Below are 17,966 nucleotides of genomic sequence, written 5' to 3'. Positions count from 1 at the left end.
GCACGCACAATTAGTGCAGAGAATAGAACCAATTTATTTCAATAGGTCCATTCCTATTTTGTAAAATAACTCAGCATGCCCTCCTTCTGTGCACATTTACGCACCAAAGGGCCCTATAAAAGCCAATGGGGGGTAGGTTCACAAATACACGTGCGATACACAACAGGATGTGCAATATGCTGCGCAATTCCATATGAAAAAACATTTAGAACTTGTTAGGCGAAACAGTCATTTAAATTGGCTCTTGGTTGTATCTCCTGCGCAATATGCCAAGCAAAAACATACAGTAAAATAAGTGGATACGCACACAAAAAAGACTCGTTCATGGCACAATGTATTTGTGCTCTCTCAAAAAGTGCATATGCCTGTATGAAGCTGCACTAAGTCCCTGGGAAGAAAGGCACAAAAGTAACAAGAAAGGGGGGAAGGGAGGAATTTGCATTACTACCGTATAAAATATTTCTCACAAAAATCAAACCTTTTTTTTTCTCTATAAGAATAATTTCAGTAATGTTAAAAAGATGATAAAAAAAATGTATATTCTTCCTATAGGAAGAAAATAAAATATAATTCACACTGTCTCAATCATTGCATTATGTCCATTTGGGAACAGTGTGTTCAATTTAAAAAATGCAAACTTCAACTTAAGATAAATTAGGGATGTGCCAAGTTATCCAATAATTCGCTAAATTTTAGTAAAGAACAATCAATCATTCACTCACCTGGTGCCGTGCGAGGAGAATCAGGCTAGATAATCCCCGCAGACACCGATGATCCAAGGAGGCTTGTAGAAGGTTCTTTTAATCCCCCATTCGTGGCACAACAGAGAGCAGCAAAAAAGAACAAGCAGCAAACGCCTATACGGGTGCTTGATCAATAGTAAAGTACAAGAGAAAAACTGCTTTGAGCTCATCGGGAAAAAAAGAGGATAATAACTTCGGGTGAAATTTATTAATCTACAAAGAGCGACGCGTTTCGGCAACCGACATTTACCTTTTTCAAGCTCAATTACAAATACAGAGTCCACACATACATTTATAAGAGGCATAAAGCTTACTCACATGCTGTAGCCAGCTTCATACACGCAGTGCTTTTGTCTCTCTGGACGGCTTCCAATAAGGTTTTTATTTAAACACATGGAACGCTTATTGCGTTCCATGTGACGCACCCTTACGTTGATGTTGTTTCTGACGTCAGCGCGCTATTGGGAGGAGTGTTTCCGCCCCTCGCTTCAATCGCTGCTGATTCTCTCCGGCGTGTATGAAGCTGGCTACAGCATGTGAGTAAGCTTTATGCCTCTTATAAATGTATGTGTGGACTCTGTATTTGTAATTGAGCTTGAAAAAGGCTAATGTCGATTGCCGAAATGCGTCCCTCTTTGTATATTAATAAATTTCACCCGACATTATTATCCTTTTTTTTTTTCCCGACGAGCGCAAAGCAGTTTTTCTCTTTTACTTTACAAACTTCAACTTAAGTCTATTAGGAACGTGGACCAGTATCTGCTCGGTGGGAGTTACCCTTAAATTATTAGGGTCAAAGTTATGGGCTATAGTGAAATGTCTACAATAAGCTATGTAAAGTGAAACCATTTAAAGTGTTCGACCTGTGTCTATTTCTCTCGTTATGCAGAGGTTTGTATTGTGTGCCCTACATACTATATTCCACGGAGACATTGGACATAACCTGATTAGAGTTGCAATTTAAGCCCAAATTTAATGGAGAATTCCTCGCAGGTAACAATGATGTAAAACGCCTAGTTCTATGATAAATGGCTTGGCAACACAAACACTAGCTCGGTATGAGTGTAGTATGTCTCCACTGTAAGACATGGGTTGGCTGGGCTGAGCTACAGCTAACGCCCACATCTGCCAATTGGCTCCCATGCACACACACCTTCACAGATTTCCCGTGTCTGAGCGAGCTCCAAGCCGAGCATTTTTTCCGCAGGACCTCTGTGACCTGCAGAGCATCCCCCGTGGACAGCGACATTTGTGTGGTGGGAAGAGGAGACTTATAGGGAAGAGGGGGTGGCATGGCATGGATGATGAGAGCAGGACCGGCAGGGGTGGAGCAGAGATGTATGAGCTGTCGGGGATGGCCCGGTATGCGAAGAGAAGAGACTGCAGCCTGGAGAGGGGAGGGGGGCAGCATGGACGGTGAGAGCAGGGCCAGCGGGGAACAGGGGGTAGCAGCGATGTGTTATCTGTCAGGGGTATGGCTGGTACAAGTGTGTATGGGGAGACGTACGGACATGAGTGTGGGAAATCTGTGAAGGCAGGTGTGCAGGAGCCAATTGGCAGCTGTGGGCATGACCTGGGCATTACCTGTAGCTCAGCCCGGCCAACCCATGTCTTCCAGTGGAGACATACTGCACTAATACCCACTAACTCTCCTTTCAATAATGGTTAATATAGTAGTGGGGTTTGGTACTGACCTGCGCAAACTGATAGGGGCTAACATTTTATGTAAAGTCAGACCTTCTGTAGGTAATTTTAGGTGCCTCCAGAATTCTGTCCGATCACTAGAACAGTGGTGGGTAAAGGTAAGGCCAAATGAGTTAGGCTAAATTCTATCAATAAATTAATTTGCACAGGACGTTCCACCCTCTTCGTAAAGAGAAAAATCGATGATTAAGGATGTTTCTAATGAAGGGGTGTTCAAGATGATGATGACGACCACGACCCAGCTCCAGCTCGTCCATATAAAAATTGGCATAGGCTGGGGCAAAACACTTCCCTATGACACATCCCTTTATCTGCAGGTATAGAGCACCTTGAAAGACGTTACCATTTTAAAATAAAAGAAATACATTTTGACAAAGAGGCCGTAGAAAGGCAGAAGCATATTAGGGTTAGAGGAAACATTAAAAATCTACAACCTTCAGACTCTGATCTTGGGGAATATTAGAATATAGAGCCAACACATCGGCAGTAATGAAAAGAACATCAGTGTAATCAAAATCCAGATCATGTTGCTCGCAGATTAACTGCATAGAGTCCCTAAGGTAAGATGGTAGCTTGACGACCCATTTTTATTTATTTTTTTTGTAAGCTGTAAATCAATATAAGGCAATAAGTTACTAATTAATTTCTGGAATAATCGCGTGGCCTGAAGGGTTATATGGCCTCTTGTGGATCTTAGGAATATTTAATAATATTTAAAAAAAAAAAAAGACAGTTTCTTACTGTTGACGAACTTTTAAATTTTTTTTAAGAGACCCTCCCAAAAGGCAGTGTAAATAAGTTCATCGTAAGCTTTAACCCCTTAGTGACGGAGCTTTTTTGCTTTTTTCCATTTTCTTCCCCCCCCCCCCCCTTTTTTTAAAACATCGTAACTCCCTTATTTATACATCAACGTCGCTGTATGAGGGCTTGTTTTTTGCAAAACTTTTTAAAAGTTCTAAGTGGAGAGAAATTGAAAAAAAAAATGACATTCCGCCATGTTTCGGTCTGTCCTGTTTCTACGGCGCACAAACTGCAACAAAAATTACACAATAACTTTATTCTATGGGTCAATACGATTACTATGATACCAAACCTGTATAGTGTTGTTTTTTGGGTTTTTTTTGTACTACTTGTATTTTTTTTTTTTTTAAGTTATTTAATTTTTTTAAATTATTTTCTGTCTCTATTTTCTGTGCACAATAACTTTTTTATTTTTTTGGCGTCATAGTTGTGTGAGGGCTCATTTAGTGCGGAATGTCCTGATGTTTCCCCAAGGGGATGGCTTGATAGGCAGCCCCCTAAGGCAGCCCGGGGGCCTTTCAGAAGGCCCCCGGCTGCCATGACACCCGCACGGCTCCCCGATCTCACCGTGGGGAGGGCGTACGGGACCCCCGAACATTGTTCGGGGAATTTAAACGCCGCTGTCAGAACTGACAGTGGCATTTAAAGGGTTAATAGCTGCAATCGGCCGCGCGGTCGATTGCAGCTATTGCCCGCGGGTGTCAGCTGTAATAAACAGCTGATGCCCGCTCTGTATGGAGGGAAATAGCGGCGCTATCTCCCTCCGTACACGTCCTGCAATGGCAGGACGTAAAAACACTATTGGGCCGTCACTAAGGGGTTAAAGAGGTTCTGTAAGTAAAATAAAAAAGGTATACTCGCTTGCATCCTGCCCTGCATCCCTGTAAAGTGTAAGCTGTAAAAAGAAAAGAATGAAAAAAAGAAAGCTAATCCCATTGTTCTTCCCTCCGCTGTTTACCTGGCACACGAGGGGCCAGCTCCTGCGCGCGCATGTGCGCTCTTTGGCCGTGTATATCCTCTGCCGTCCTCGGAGAGTCCGCAGCAAGTGCGCCGGGAAGGGGGACGCATGCGCACTCGCCGTCGGCTCTCCGAGGACGGCTGAGGTTAGATGTGGCCAGGCCAATTAGTGGGCGATGCGTCACTTGTGTCGTGTCTACCAGTGACCCGGGCGGCAGGAATTACCGGAGCAGGGGCGGAAGCTAGTACTTTGCCAGCTTCTGCCCTGCGATCGAATGGCTGCCAGAGGGAAAGAAGAAAAACAGCAGCCTCCCAGTGACCTGCCCTGTAGATCTTTTTTATTATAAAAGTGAAAAACATAACAATAAACAGAACATAAATATCGCTCACTTGGCATAAGACATAAACATAAAACAAAAACAAATAATCACTTATATTAACTGGACTTTGCCTTACTTCAGGACAAAGGAACAAAAGCAAAAGGTCCACCTGGTCCAAATAATATATACAGCACACTACACCAACCTGCACTCCAAAACTACACTCATACTCACTAATACATATGCACTACATACTACATATAACAATATACCCACATGTAAGAAAACATATCCCTAACTCACAGGATCCAGCCTGAAATCCCAAAAAAGAAGAAAGAAAACTTGACTAATAACTGAAAATTCACGCCAAAACAATTATATAATAATAACAATAACAAAAGTAGTAATAATAATAACAACCCAATACCCTTTTATTTTTTTTTAATTTTTAATTTTTTTTTTGTGATGCCCACCACCTAAAAAACAAAACCTTACATAATCCTAAACTAACCATATAACCAGAGTCACCTGCCCTGTAAGGCACAGGTGAGTATGATTTTTATTTTTTTCCCTGACAGAACCCTTTTAAGTTAGGTGGTTGGATTACATGTTGAAGGCTCTATGCGTTTTTGCGTTTTCTGGTCCGGGCCATTAATTCGCACAAATGGATGGTTTTCTGCAATCACGGCCAGGGATAATTGGTGTTTATCGTCCATTCACACAACTGCTAACGACGTTTTTAACAAAGAATAGGTCGCACCCCAAAAAGCCCTCGCTCGGCGTAAATTCTCAGAATGCCTTCAAATGCCTAAATAGAGGCACCTGTAAGCTTTTCGCAGTCAACTCTGCTAAACTGCCTTCCCCCTTCCTTTTTTTTCCCAGCTTCCATAGGAGTCTATGGGAGCCACTGTCATATCTCGGTCAAAAGATAGTTCCAGAACTATCTTTTTGCCCACCGTATATTCGCCCGTGTGAACGAATGCATTGGAAACCAATGCCTCAGATGGTCACGTATATCGGTTGGCTGTAAAAACGCACCACATATGAACTCGTGTGAATGAAGCCTAAAGGTGCATAATGCCTAGTTTCAGAAAGGATGTTAAATATTTTCTCTAAACCTCTTCTGTCTTCAATGACGATCGCACCACCCTTGTCAGCAGCTCATATCACAATATTGTCATTACCTATCAAAGTCTTTAAAGCGGATTTTTCTTTAACTGTCAGTTTATTGTTAGTAGAAGGATGTGGGGTTTTGATGCAACGTGAATTACTATTAACTAATAAAGAGAAAGTATCAATAATAGAACCTCTATATTGAATAGGATTAACGTGAGATTTAGATTCAAGGTCCACACTGATTACTTCGGTCTTCCAAAATGGCGAAGGAGCCTCAGTGGTTTGAGACATAAGTAGCTACAGGTCTAGATGCAATAGAAAGATGGAGTGTCAATGTCAACTTGCAGACAAAGCTGTTTAGGTCCAGAAACAACTGTGAACTATTTAATAGTCATAGTAAGATAAAATGTTAGCTCATAATGATACTGCATGTTCACTGAAGATAGAATTAGATAAACTTAAAAATCCTCATTGTCTGATCTTGCTGTTCTTCAGGCAGGCTGTCGCTTTTGTTACGACTTCCTTCAACCCCTACATCCTCTAATTTTTTTTCTTTTTGTTTCTTTTTACGGAGGACTGTGGTATAGTTGCAAAGAACTGGGTCAAGGTTTCATTCTTGGGGCTCATTAATAGGGATGCCAGGACCCAACTGGAATATTGGACAGGTCTTAAGGTGGATAATGTCTGGGTACTGATTTGGGAGAGAAGCTCTAAAAAAGAGCCTGTAGAAGTGGTGCTGGGGCAAGAATCTAGTTGCACAGTGCATATATCAGTACAAACTGGGGCATCCGTTGAAACTGACAGGGCAACCTTGCCACTGGGAGGTATATCACTCTCCCTGTCACTGGCAAGATGACCAAGATCTTTACAGGATTGGGATAATGTCTCTAGGTCATCATAAATAGATAACACTGGCCAACGAAAAAAATATTTTGGAATGTTTCCTTAACTTCATGAGTCAAATCCTACATGTTTTGGGGTGAGAAAAATGAATATGGCAAATAATTTTTTTTTATTAGCTCTAGTTTCTGTGATTATACAATAGGTGGAATTATGTTATTTTAATGGATTAAGAGAAAATGATACATTTTAATTACATATGTTAACAACATTGAAAGAGCAGTTGAAATTTTTTTTAATGACCGTTACATTCTAAGGGCTCATGTCCACGGGCAAAATAAGAATTAAAATCCGCAGCGGATTTTAACTCTTCTCCCGCCCGCGGATCCGCATCCCATAGGGATGCATTGACCACCCGCGGGGTAGAGAAATACCCGCGGATCGTCAATAAAAGTGATTTTTTTAAAAATGGAGCATGAAATAATCTGGACCATGCTCCATTTTCATGCGGGTCTCCCGCGGGCTTCTATTGAAGCCTATGGAAGCCGTCCGGATCCGCGGGACACAAAAATCAGATTTTACTCACACGCTCCGGTTCTTCTCTTCGCCGCGGCGCCATCTTCTTTCAGTCGCGGCCGGATCATTTTGCATCGGCCCGGCGCATGCGCAGGGCACGTGACCGACGTCCTCATGCACATCCGCCGAGCCGAAGAAAGAAGATCCGGCCGCAATGAGAGAAGATGACGCGAAGCGAAGGAAGTATCCGGAGCGTGTGAGAGGTAAGTTAATTCTGATTTATTCCTATTTTAAGCGCTCATGTCCGCGGGGCAGGAGGGACCCGCTGCAGATTCTACATGGAGAATCCGTAGCGGGCCTGATTTTCCCCGTGGACATGAGGCCTAAGAGTTCTAAATTGATGGAGGAATTCCTGGCAGGTGGTTCAGCGTGAACAGAATCATGTGGTAACTTCATGAGATCGTTTTCTTTTGGCTTGCCTCTTGTAAGTGGGTTCCGGAGCATCCCTACACACAGACCAGCAGTAATCCGCAAGCATTGCTTCATTCCAACGGCCCTGATATCTCTGTTCCATTACACAAATATCCTGGTGGAATCTTTCTCTGTGTTCATCACTGATAGGTCCACAAGTAGGAGGGGAAAAGTCTAGGTGGGAGTGGAGAAAATGGATTTTAAAAGAGAGGTTGCATCCGAGTTGATGGTATTTTTCCAGAAGTATTGTCACCAACTGAGTGTAGTTGTCATCTATTTTGTTGCCTAAGAATCCATGAATAGCTCCCTTTAAGGCTTGTCAAGCTTCCTTTTCTTCTTCCTCCAAAACTTGGTCAAACGCAGGATCCTTTACAAGTTGTCAAATTTGGGGCCCAACAAAAATACGTTCCTTAACGTTTGCATCACTCAGTCTAGGTAATTTGTCTATTAAGTACTTCAGTGCCTGTCCTTCATGGTTCATACCTTTGACAAATGTTTTCATTAAACCCAGCTTTATATGAAGGGGTAGAAGAAGAACATCTTTGGGTCCATGAGAGGCTCGGCAACGACATTCTTCTCGGTAGTCAAGATTTCTTGCCGGCCAGTCAACTTGAATGTAATGTGAATTCCTATCCTACTGTCCCCCATACATAAAAAGCAACCATATTTAGTGTACCCCATTTGCATTCCTAAGAGTATCGCGATGACTTTTAGATCGCCACTAGAGATGAGCAAGCGTACTCGCTAAGGCAAACTACTCGAGTGAGTAGTGCCTTATGCAAGCACCTGCGTGCTCGTCTCAAAAAATTCGGGTGCCGGCATGGGAGAGCGGTGAATTGTGGGAGTGAGCAGGGTGGAGAGAGTGAGAGAGAGATCTCTCCTTCCGGTCCCGCGCCGGCACCCGAATCTTTTGAGACGAGCGGGCAGGTACTCGCATAAGGCACTACTCGCTCGAGTAGTTTGCCTTAGCGAGTACGCTCGCTCATCTCTAATCGCCACAGAATTTCCACTTGTGCTCAGCATATTTGATTGAGTCGAGGAGGGCTGTCATGTTTGCATAAGTCTCCTTCATGTGAACTGCATGACCAACAGGAATAGAAGAAAGACTGTTGCCGTTGTGAAATAATACAGCTTTCAAACTAAGCTTGGAGAAGTCTGTATGGTGTATCATCTTTTCCCTCAAAGTAAAGGTCATGGGATGTGGAAGGCTTGTTGGGTTCTTCCTTTTTCCACACTTTCTTCATTTTCTACTTCAAGCTCATAATATTGGGGTGGAGTAGGAACTAGTAAACTATCTGAATGTGGAGTAGGTCGAATAGCAAATGGAAGATTTGGATATTGAACTGTTCCTGTTTTCTTCATTGACAATCCTGACGTTATAGGTGGAGTCAAGCAGAAATAGCAGTCAGATGTATGGTTTGTAGGCTCCCACCAAACCATAGGCACAGCAAAAGCCATAGATCATTTTTTTATTTTTCAGCCATTATTGTAGTTTAACTGAACAAGAGTTGCAACATATAAGTGGAGCCCATGACTTATCCTGGTCCCCTACCTTCATACCAAAATAATGATGGTAGGCAGTCTTCACAAGAAGCGTCAGATTGCGTTTTTGTGACAAAAAATGTTATTTCACCTCAAATGTAACTAAAATTATTCACTAAATTTACAGATTTTTGTGGCATTTTGATATTGCAAATTTTGTACTTCAAAAGCACTCCAAAACCAGAAATTCTGAAAAAAAAACCCAGAAACAATATGAAACCCAGTCATAGCAACATTTATTATGTTAATCTACAAACATATGAAGAATGTTGTGTTATGTAGTTGCGAGGTGTGACAACTCCACCCTCCCAAAAGAAAAAAATTATTAAAAAATTGCCACAAAATAAAAAATGTAAACTCTAAAAAATGACATGTCAATGTATCTCCAAAGCAAGAGCTAACTGGTCATTTTTATGGGGATTTTTGAATTCAGCGGAGGAAAATACATCAGAATACTCTGATTTTGAGCCAGAAACAAAATCAGTTTTGGGCAGTGTAATTCTGACACTCTAAGCGGATTTGTGTTACCTATATTGATGGAAGAAAGACCGCTTCAGGAACAACTAACTAGAGTTTGAGCAGTAAATGTCACTTCCTCAAGGTGTATGAGCTCCTCAAGTTTGAATGCATTCATGGGAACTCCTGAAAGTGAGGTCATACAGGGTATTTTAATCACAGCACAAGCCTCAATAGCATTGAGGCCATTGCCACACCAGTGGCATTTTCATTAACCCGCAATGGTGAGGGTACTGGGACAGGTGGACGGTCCCTAGTGAGGGAGGAGGGTCTAAAACCTCCACATTAGTATCATAATCCAGGGCCACTAGTATGTCCAACAGGAATCTGTGAAGAACTGTGGTGGCTATTACCCCTGGAAGCACCAGCCCTAGACAGTGAACCAGAACCAGTAGGTCCAATCAAATAATTAGATCATTCTCATAAGTGTCTGGACCAGGATTTGTTGTCGGAGGGTCCTTACGATCTCTAGAAAGCATTTCAGCTTTTTAGAGAATGATCTCAATCTCCACATTTTTGATATGCTCAGGGATAGAAGTGAGTAAGTGCTGGTAATTGGGATGATCTCCAAAAGGTAACAGAGGAGAAAATACGATTTAGCCTTTACATAACGTATCTAGACATTTCACTGCAGCCCATATCTCTGACCCTAATGTTTTATGGGTAACTCCCGCCAAGCAGATACTGGTCCATGTTTCCAATAGATTTCTTAAATTGAAGCAAAGGGAGTCCTTCTTAGATTTTTGTTTTAACTAAACACTGTTCCCGAATCGACATGATGAGGTGATTGAGACAGTGTGAATTTACTGGGGGCTTCTTCTTCTACTTCCTTTAGTAAGAATATGTCTAAATATATAAATAAAATGTTTTTGTTGTTTCTCCCCTTTCCTTGTTGCCCCTGTAGCTTATTCAAGGACATAGTTTATCCTCGCTATTATTCTAGCAGTGTATTGCTCCTCTGTTTATTAATAAAAATGTATCAAAGTTTTAATCTTATTTGGATTTTATCCATCACATTTCATCTATTTTGTTTGTACCTATTGCTGCTAGCATCTTAACACCTGCTGTGTTTTGCTGACCATTGGGTTTTATCAAATTCACATCCTTTTTATATGACTTGGTACATGTTTTATCCATCTCTTTTCCTAGATGTTTAATTTTCGTTATAGACTGTATTACTTCAGGTTTGTTTCGTTTATTTGGCCACTTATATTTTAAATTGTGTGTCGCGGAAGTAGTGATCTGCTACTGCGTTTTTAGCAGAGGATTGCGGAGTGTTTCTTGTTTTCAGTGGGAAAAACATCATATTCATCATACTCGTGTTCACCTTGCGTGCCTTGCGATGCTTTGCCGGCCCCATTGAAAATAATGAGCAATGCAATGTGAGGCATTCTGATGGAACACCCAAAGATAGGACATGCCGTGATTGTTTTTTTTTCTTTTTTGTTCGTTTTTTATTTATTTATTTATTTTTTTACTGCAACACTGTGATGGGGAAAAAAATTCGCTCATATGTATGACCCTATTCAAAACAATGGGGCTCATATTTGAGCGTCTCGCTATGCACAAATCTGGCATGATTTTCTCAGCCATGTGAAAACTCCCTTAACGCCATAATCCCCCCTGCCCCGTGCAACTTAAATAATGAGCCTTTACCTTTGCTGTAAATAAATGTGTTCATTGGTTAAAAGCGGTTCTTGTCTCCTAGTTGTAGCCTGTGTGGAAGCACAAGAACATTTTCAGGCAGTAAGTGCTTCCCTTGACAGCAAGCAAAAGCGCTCATTGCAGCCCCGATGATCGCACAGGCTGGTTATTCGCAGTTTTTTTGTCTAGTTGTTGGGATTTAGATAAGGATGTAATTTTATTACTTACAAATGTTGCTTTCTAACAGGCGATCCACTGTCAGACTGACTGTAGAAACCCATTCTTTTTCAAAACCTGTATATAAAAAGGTAGGTCAACATTATTTGGGTTATTAGAATTTATGCTTTGGCTGGTAGACAATTTATCATTTGGCCTACTCAGGATCCCATTTCCCTCAGTGCCAGCAATCTGCTCTGGGTGCAAACACTTGGCTACCTGGCATTAAAGGCAAGGTGCAAAGGCTGCTTGCTTCTCCCAGACTGAAACCTTGCTGGCCTATCCTCCATTATTTATGCAGGCACGTCAGCTTGTCTTGCGGCTGTGCCAGGGCCCATTCAGTCCGGTTCATGATAGTGATCATTGGTGTCCTGGATGTCAGACTTCTACAAAACATTGATAGGCCTTTTTCAGGGATAGGTTCACCATGACTATAACATTATATGCCCATCTCAAATTTATTAATGTAAGCTAAACTGAAATGCAAAAGTAAGTGTAAGAAGAGGAGTTAACTTTTCACGCCCCTACATGTATGCACTCGAAGCCTCTGTGTATCTAATGATTGCAATAGACCACAAACGCATATGTAAAAGTTTCTCTAAAAAATGTTGCTATGTTAAATGTATTTAGTCTGTTTTGTCAGTCATAAGTTCGGCTGATTTCACATCTGCGGCGGTGATTCAGTTTTCCTGGTCCGTTACGGAAACAAGGAAGGGGAATCCCCTGGTCGAATGGTTCTGTCTTATGACAGAACCGAACAGCGCTGAACGGACCCCATTGACTATGATGGGGTCTGTTTACTTTGCGCTCAGTTGCTCACTTAAGAGCCATCTTTTGGGCGATAATCGTTGCTTGTAAATGTGTGCCCATCTTGCCCTTACCGTGCACTTTTCGTCCATCGCTGAGTTCAGCTCAGCTTAAAATAATCGTCCCTGAAAAGAGGGACCACATGCTGAGATCTCCGTGGGCAGAGCTGATACTGTAACATTCTTTTAGCTGCTGTCCCCGCTGGAGAACAGTACCGATGTATTTGGAGAACAGACCACCTGCTAGTTAGCTACTAATGGACTGATTAGCCCATGAGTAGCTATTGCAAAATGATCCCTCAAAACTGTCAGTTTCTGATGAATTTTGAGAGACCTGTGTGTGTAAATGGGGCTTTAGGCCTCTTTCACACGGGTTACAAAGTCTCCCTACAAAATCATCGCTACAAAACGCATGTATGTGAAGCCCATGCTTTCCAATGGGTTCTTTCACATGAGCGATGTTTTGTAGTCTGAAAGAACCCATTGGAAACCATGGGCTTCATGAGGCTGCATCCACACAGGCTACAAAATCTTGCTACAACATTGCTACAATGTGAAGCCCATGGCTTCCAATGGGTTCTTTCACATGAGCGATGTTTTGTAGTGAGATTTTGTAGCATGTGCGGAAGCAGCCTCACATACATGCGTTTTGTAGTGATGATTTTGTAGCCCGTGTGAAAGAGGCTTAAGGGTGCCTTCACACTGCATTTCCAGTGTACATCTGACTTATAAATCTTGAGTATTTCCATACTCCTCTAACTTCCCACTGTACTGGCATGCTTGGGCTCCTTTTACATGAAGTGAGTAATTTGCTTTAAAATGCAGCCAGTTTAAACATGCCGATTAATCATTTTTACCTTCTTTTACTTGATCAATAAGTTGTTCGAGGCAGTGTACCAGTGATTCTCATTAACTGAACGATTGCTGTTCATACCTTAATGACTCACTAACACGCAAACCATTTTTATGCCTCCGCAAGGCCTCCTGCAGACGGCCGGGTTGGATCCTGCTGCGAGACTTCTAGCAGCCGGATGCGAGCCATGCCCCTGCAGTGACTACCGTGGCTCACCTGCTTTGCCGTCTCCTCCGCTCTATGTGCCGGCAGCCGCCCATCCGGCAAATGCGCAGAGCAGAGCCGGTGCTTCAGCCGTGACGTTTCTATGTGGGAAGTAGGACATGCCGTGATTTGCTTACCGTGCGAGTTTTCACGCGGTCAAATCGCCGCTGTCTGCATAGCATTGCATTATCTAATGCAATCCTATGGCAGTGAGCACAGGCAGAAATTTTGTGGGAAATCCCGCCGCGGAATCGCCGCCTGTGTGAAGGATGTCTTTAATGAACGGCAAGCAAACCAATCATCGTTGGCCATGTTTAACCCGAATGATTTTCTTTCAATAGGCACGATCCAACGGGTTTTGTTTTTAAATTTTTTTATTTTTTTTTATTATCTATGTAAAGAGCCCTTACTCTGAACTTACTATGTGGGGGGAAAATGTGGGGCTTACGGATGCCTTCTATATCTATGCCACATTTCCTTGCACAAATGCTAAAACTTTACGGCAAATGTAGTGTGAAAGATTTGAAATTTATTCTAATGTGTAAATTTTTTTTTTCCTGGCTACATGGATGTAATTAAGTTGTTTTGTGTTCTTATCCCCTGCCCCCCCTCAAATTTTTACTAGGATTTAATTGTTCGCCTTTCGGATGATACAGATCCATTCTTCCTATACAATCTCACTCTAGGGGAAGAAGACTTTCTAAGGTACTCTTTTACATGGCTGTATATTTGGGCGTGCGCTCTATCAGTTGTGTATTCTAGGTAGTTTATTGATGTAAAGCAGATTTAAATATGCATTCTAAAATAAAATAAAGTTAAAGCTGATTTTAGAAACGCATAACTTCAGTTACAAAAGGAGAGGAGGGAACAAAAGGACATATCCCTTCAGATGTTCTAGTTTCTAATTGATTAGATACTTTATGCAGTGTCTATCCTGTACGCTGCTGGAATGTTTGAAGATCTGCATCTGCATATGACCTATGGTTTTTAGAGTCAGAATCTGCATTGAGTTCGGCTGTGTCAATGTACCCCTAGAAAACAAAGCTTTGTCTTCACCTCGGGTAATATGTACAGTATTTAGGGCTCCTTTTGTTCACGCGATTTTTTTTTTTTTTTTTTTCTTTGAGCGTCGACACTGCTTTTTCTCACAAAAACATCGCTGTCACTTGTGATTTTTGCCGCAATTTTTTTTTAGGGCGAAAGTCAATAGAGCTTTCTAATGTTAAAATGGCATCACACGAAAATTGCAAGTTCTTGCTTTGCGATACGATAAAAAGGAGACTTTATAAGGAAACGTGGGAGATAAAAAAATTGCAGAAAGAAAGGACATGCCATGATTTTTTTTTTTCTTTTTTCCCGCAACATCACATGAGTGAAAACATTACAAATGTGAAGGAAACCATTGAAAAATCATTTGCTTCAGGATTCATTCTCGCATTGTGCGAAAATCTGGCTTTTTGTTTTCTTTTAATCGCCAGTGTGAAGGCAGCCTCAAGCGTTTTTCCAACACTTCATTTTTTTTTGCCCTAAGAAAATGCAAGGAAAAATACCTTACTCTGAGCATGCTGTGATTTTTGAAAAGATGCCAAGCCCCAAAAGGCATGAGGTGAAAAAAAGTAAGCCACTACAAGAAAGCTCACTGTAATGTGTTACAGAATTCCCTATTGACCAACAGATAACATCTGAGTACAGCATTATTTTTTTTATATCAAGGTATCCAGTGGAGGTGGCCGCCTTACAAGGTGGATAGTTTTTGGGACCCTGTTCTCTACAGAGGGGAGACCCGCATCTATCGGACATTTTTGGTATATCCTATGGGTATATTATAAATGTCTGTGATGGGGATAGCCTTTTAAAGGGGTTATCTATGACCGATTCTTATCACCTATCTGGTTTTAGTGATTGTTAGTGGTTCCAATGGTCAGACCTGCAACGTTCGTACTTTTGTCCGCTACAATATCATGTGGATGTTTTTGAGATAAGCCTCTAAGTGTGTGTGTATAAGTAAAATATAGTAATTATTTATTACTTTTTCCCCCTTGATTATAGTCTGAAAAACCAACAAGGACTACTAGTGGAATATTCAGCATTTCCACAGAGGTTCATACAACTTTTGGAGCAGTGTATAGCTGAACAAGACAAGAATATACCTAGGTATGTGATATGTTTGTTTTTTAATGTACACATGCTAATAAGTATTACTTACTGGATTTTAGTACTTTGTGTAACTCTGTTTACTGCATTACAATATTTATAAAAACCTTTCTCAAAGACTCATATGTATGAGAAGAGAATTAGTATTTTTTAAATAGCTGGAAGATGGAATTGGAGTGCGTAACATAAGACTAGGAAGCATTGCTTTAAGCCTTTCTCGACATCCACTTTTATATGTTCAGTAGAAGCTGGGTGGGTCAGTTTGGTACATTCTTGGAACCTGAGCCAGCTTCATCCCCAGTGGGTGCCAATTGTTAAATGTAGCTAACACTCAGTTGGGATTGTAGCTAACTCCGATCCTAGATGCCTAAAGGGGGTGTTCAGAGTTAAATTTTTCTAGTAAGTCTGTTCGCCATGCCGTAAAGTAACAAACTGGCATATACCCTTTCTTGGCTGCTGTGTTCCACGCAGCTGCTTTGGGTCAACCCTCTGAGGTCCCGTTTATAGGCTTCCCCAGCCAGTTTGAGATGTCGTAGGCGCTGCCGCCAATAACTGAGATCAGATCCAGTATATATGAAAGCTAGCATTACCTTGGTTAGTCATTCCTTTCCATTTAAAACTCCCAGCCTCTTTCCAAAGTCATGTGACTTTAGTTCTGAGCAGCGCAGATCTGTTTGGGTATATGGATTTATTTTCTTGTCAATTTTTCTGTTTGTTTGATGCTGTTACATGAATCTACCACAGCAATTATCTTGAGGGGAGTGTCTGTCTACCCATCAGTTACTGGATCCTCCTGTCACACAGTTATACTAGAGGAGATCAAAGCTCATCTTCCTGACTGGATACTTATGGGCTGTTATTATTTAGGTGAATATAGAAGTTAACGATGGGCTTGCTGCAAAACTCAACATGCAGTTACATTTCAGGCAGATATGCAAATGAATAGAGTTGTGGGCCTTTTTTTTTATAGAGGCGCAAAATACTCGCACCTGCAAAAGATAAGTCCTGTGCGCCTATAATGTGCGCCTGTAAGGTCCGTGCTGCACGTAAAGACATTGTGTGATGTTCCGTTAATCCCCGCAGGGAATCCCCTCATCACTGAATGCTTGAGACAGGTGGCACCATAATTACTGGCTCCTGTGTCTGAAGCTTTTCCAGGCAATTGGCTGAAGGACATTTGGTCTCATGGTGTCCACTACTGCCTTTGACACCCTGCCACTGTCTCAGTTTGCAGTGGTGTTGTGAAGGATGAAACTGGACTGCTATAGAGTGGAATTGGGTTGTCTTCAGTGTAGACCATAGCTGTGTTCATGTCTGGAGACCTAAGGGTGAGCGCCTCAATCCTGCCTTTGCTGTGGAGAGGCATACTGCCTCCACGATTGATGTGATTGTCTGGGGGGGGCATCACCTACGACAGTCAGTGACCCCCTAGTAGTGGTACAAGGGACAATAACCGTTCAGTGATACATGTTCAGGACATTCTGGAGTTGAAGGTGCTTCCAAGAGGCGTATTCAAGCAGAATAAAGCTTGGCCATACACAGCAAGGGTGTCACAGGAATGTGTCCACAATGTCTCACTCCTGTGGCCTACCTGATTTGACAGATTTATCACCAATAGAACATGTATGGCACCATCTGGGAAGCCAACTTCGACAGGCTACGAGTCTGCATGATCTAGAGGCTCAGTTACAGAAAATGTGAACCAATATGCTGTAGGGTATCATAAGGAGCCTGTGTGCCTCCATGCCCGCCCATATCACATCTTGTATCCAAGCTAGACGTAGCTCAACAGGGTACTAGAGCCTCCATGCCCACCCGTATCACATCTTGCATCCAAGCTAGAGGTGGCCCAACAGGGGACTAGAACCTCCACGCCCGTATCGCTTCTTGCATCCAAACTAGAAGTGGCCCAACAGGGTACAAGAGCCTCCATGCCTGTCCGTATCGCATCTTACATCCAAGCTAGAGGTGGCCCAACAGGGTACTAGAGCCTCCATGCCCGTATCACACCTTGCATCCAAGCTAGAGGCGACCCAATCGGGTACTAGAGCCTCCCTTTAGCTGTTTATTTTTTGTAATAAATTATCATTTTGCTCTGATATTGTAATCGCTTACATATATCAATGGTACAATCACACGTTTTATTCGATTCTGACAACTCCTTCTAGGCTCTTGATTTTTTTACGATGAGTGTATATAACTTATTTGCTTAGGGTTGCTCTGTAGCAGTGTATGCTTGCATCTGCAGCAGAGTAGAGGAGCAGACAGGTAGTGAAGACTGGATGAGCGCTGCAGCCCCTTCATTTCAGCGGTCAACGGGGGACCTGGCATGTCAAAACTTTTTAAAAATTGCAATTACTTTGTTGTATGCTTTAAAGCTAGCTTAGACATTATATGCTAAGATTTGCTGCTAGAAATCGGTGGCACATGCTAATAATTTGCAGCTCTTAATATGCTGCAGGGGACAATGAATTTAATTCTATAGAAAACAATGAAAATGTATGTTCAGCTCGGTGCACAACTCTTTATTTTACATAGAAAATGAAAGGTTAAGTAAACTGCA

At 42.0% G+C, this 17,966-nt stretch overlaps 1 protein-coding gene across 1 annotated transcript in view; it reads left to right on the top strand.

Moving 5' to 3' along the window:
• The window catches only part of LOC136628286 (spindle assembly abnormal protein 6 homolog), a 44,003-nt gene that overhangs the window by 4,919 nt on the left and 21,118 nt on the right, over positions 1-17,966 (top strand). Inside the window, exons 2-4 of the mRNA XM_066604065.1 lie at positions 11,418-11,478; positions 13,875-13,954; positions 15,299-15,403. Of these exons, the coding sequence (XP_066460162.1) occupies positions 11,418-11,478; positions 13,875-13,954; positions 15,299-15,403 (246 nt within the window). The remainder of the gene's footprint in view (positions 1-11,417; positions 11,479-13,874; positions 13,955-15,298; positions 15,404-17,966) is intronic.

Source organism: Eleutherodactylus coqui, chromosome 5 (assembly GCF_035609145.1).
Source record: "Eleutherodactylus coqui strain aEleCoq1 chromosome 5, aEleCoq1.hap1, whole genome shotgun sequence".
Classification (NCBI taxonomy): domain Eukaryota; kingdom Metazoa; phylum Chordata; class Amphibia; order Anura; family Eleutherodactylidae; genus Eleutherodactylus; species Eleutherodactylus coqui.
Note: the sequence above shows the minus strand (reverse complement) of the source record. Positions and strands in the feature narration are given on the sequence as shown.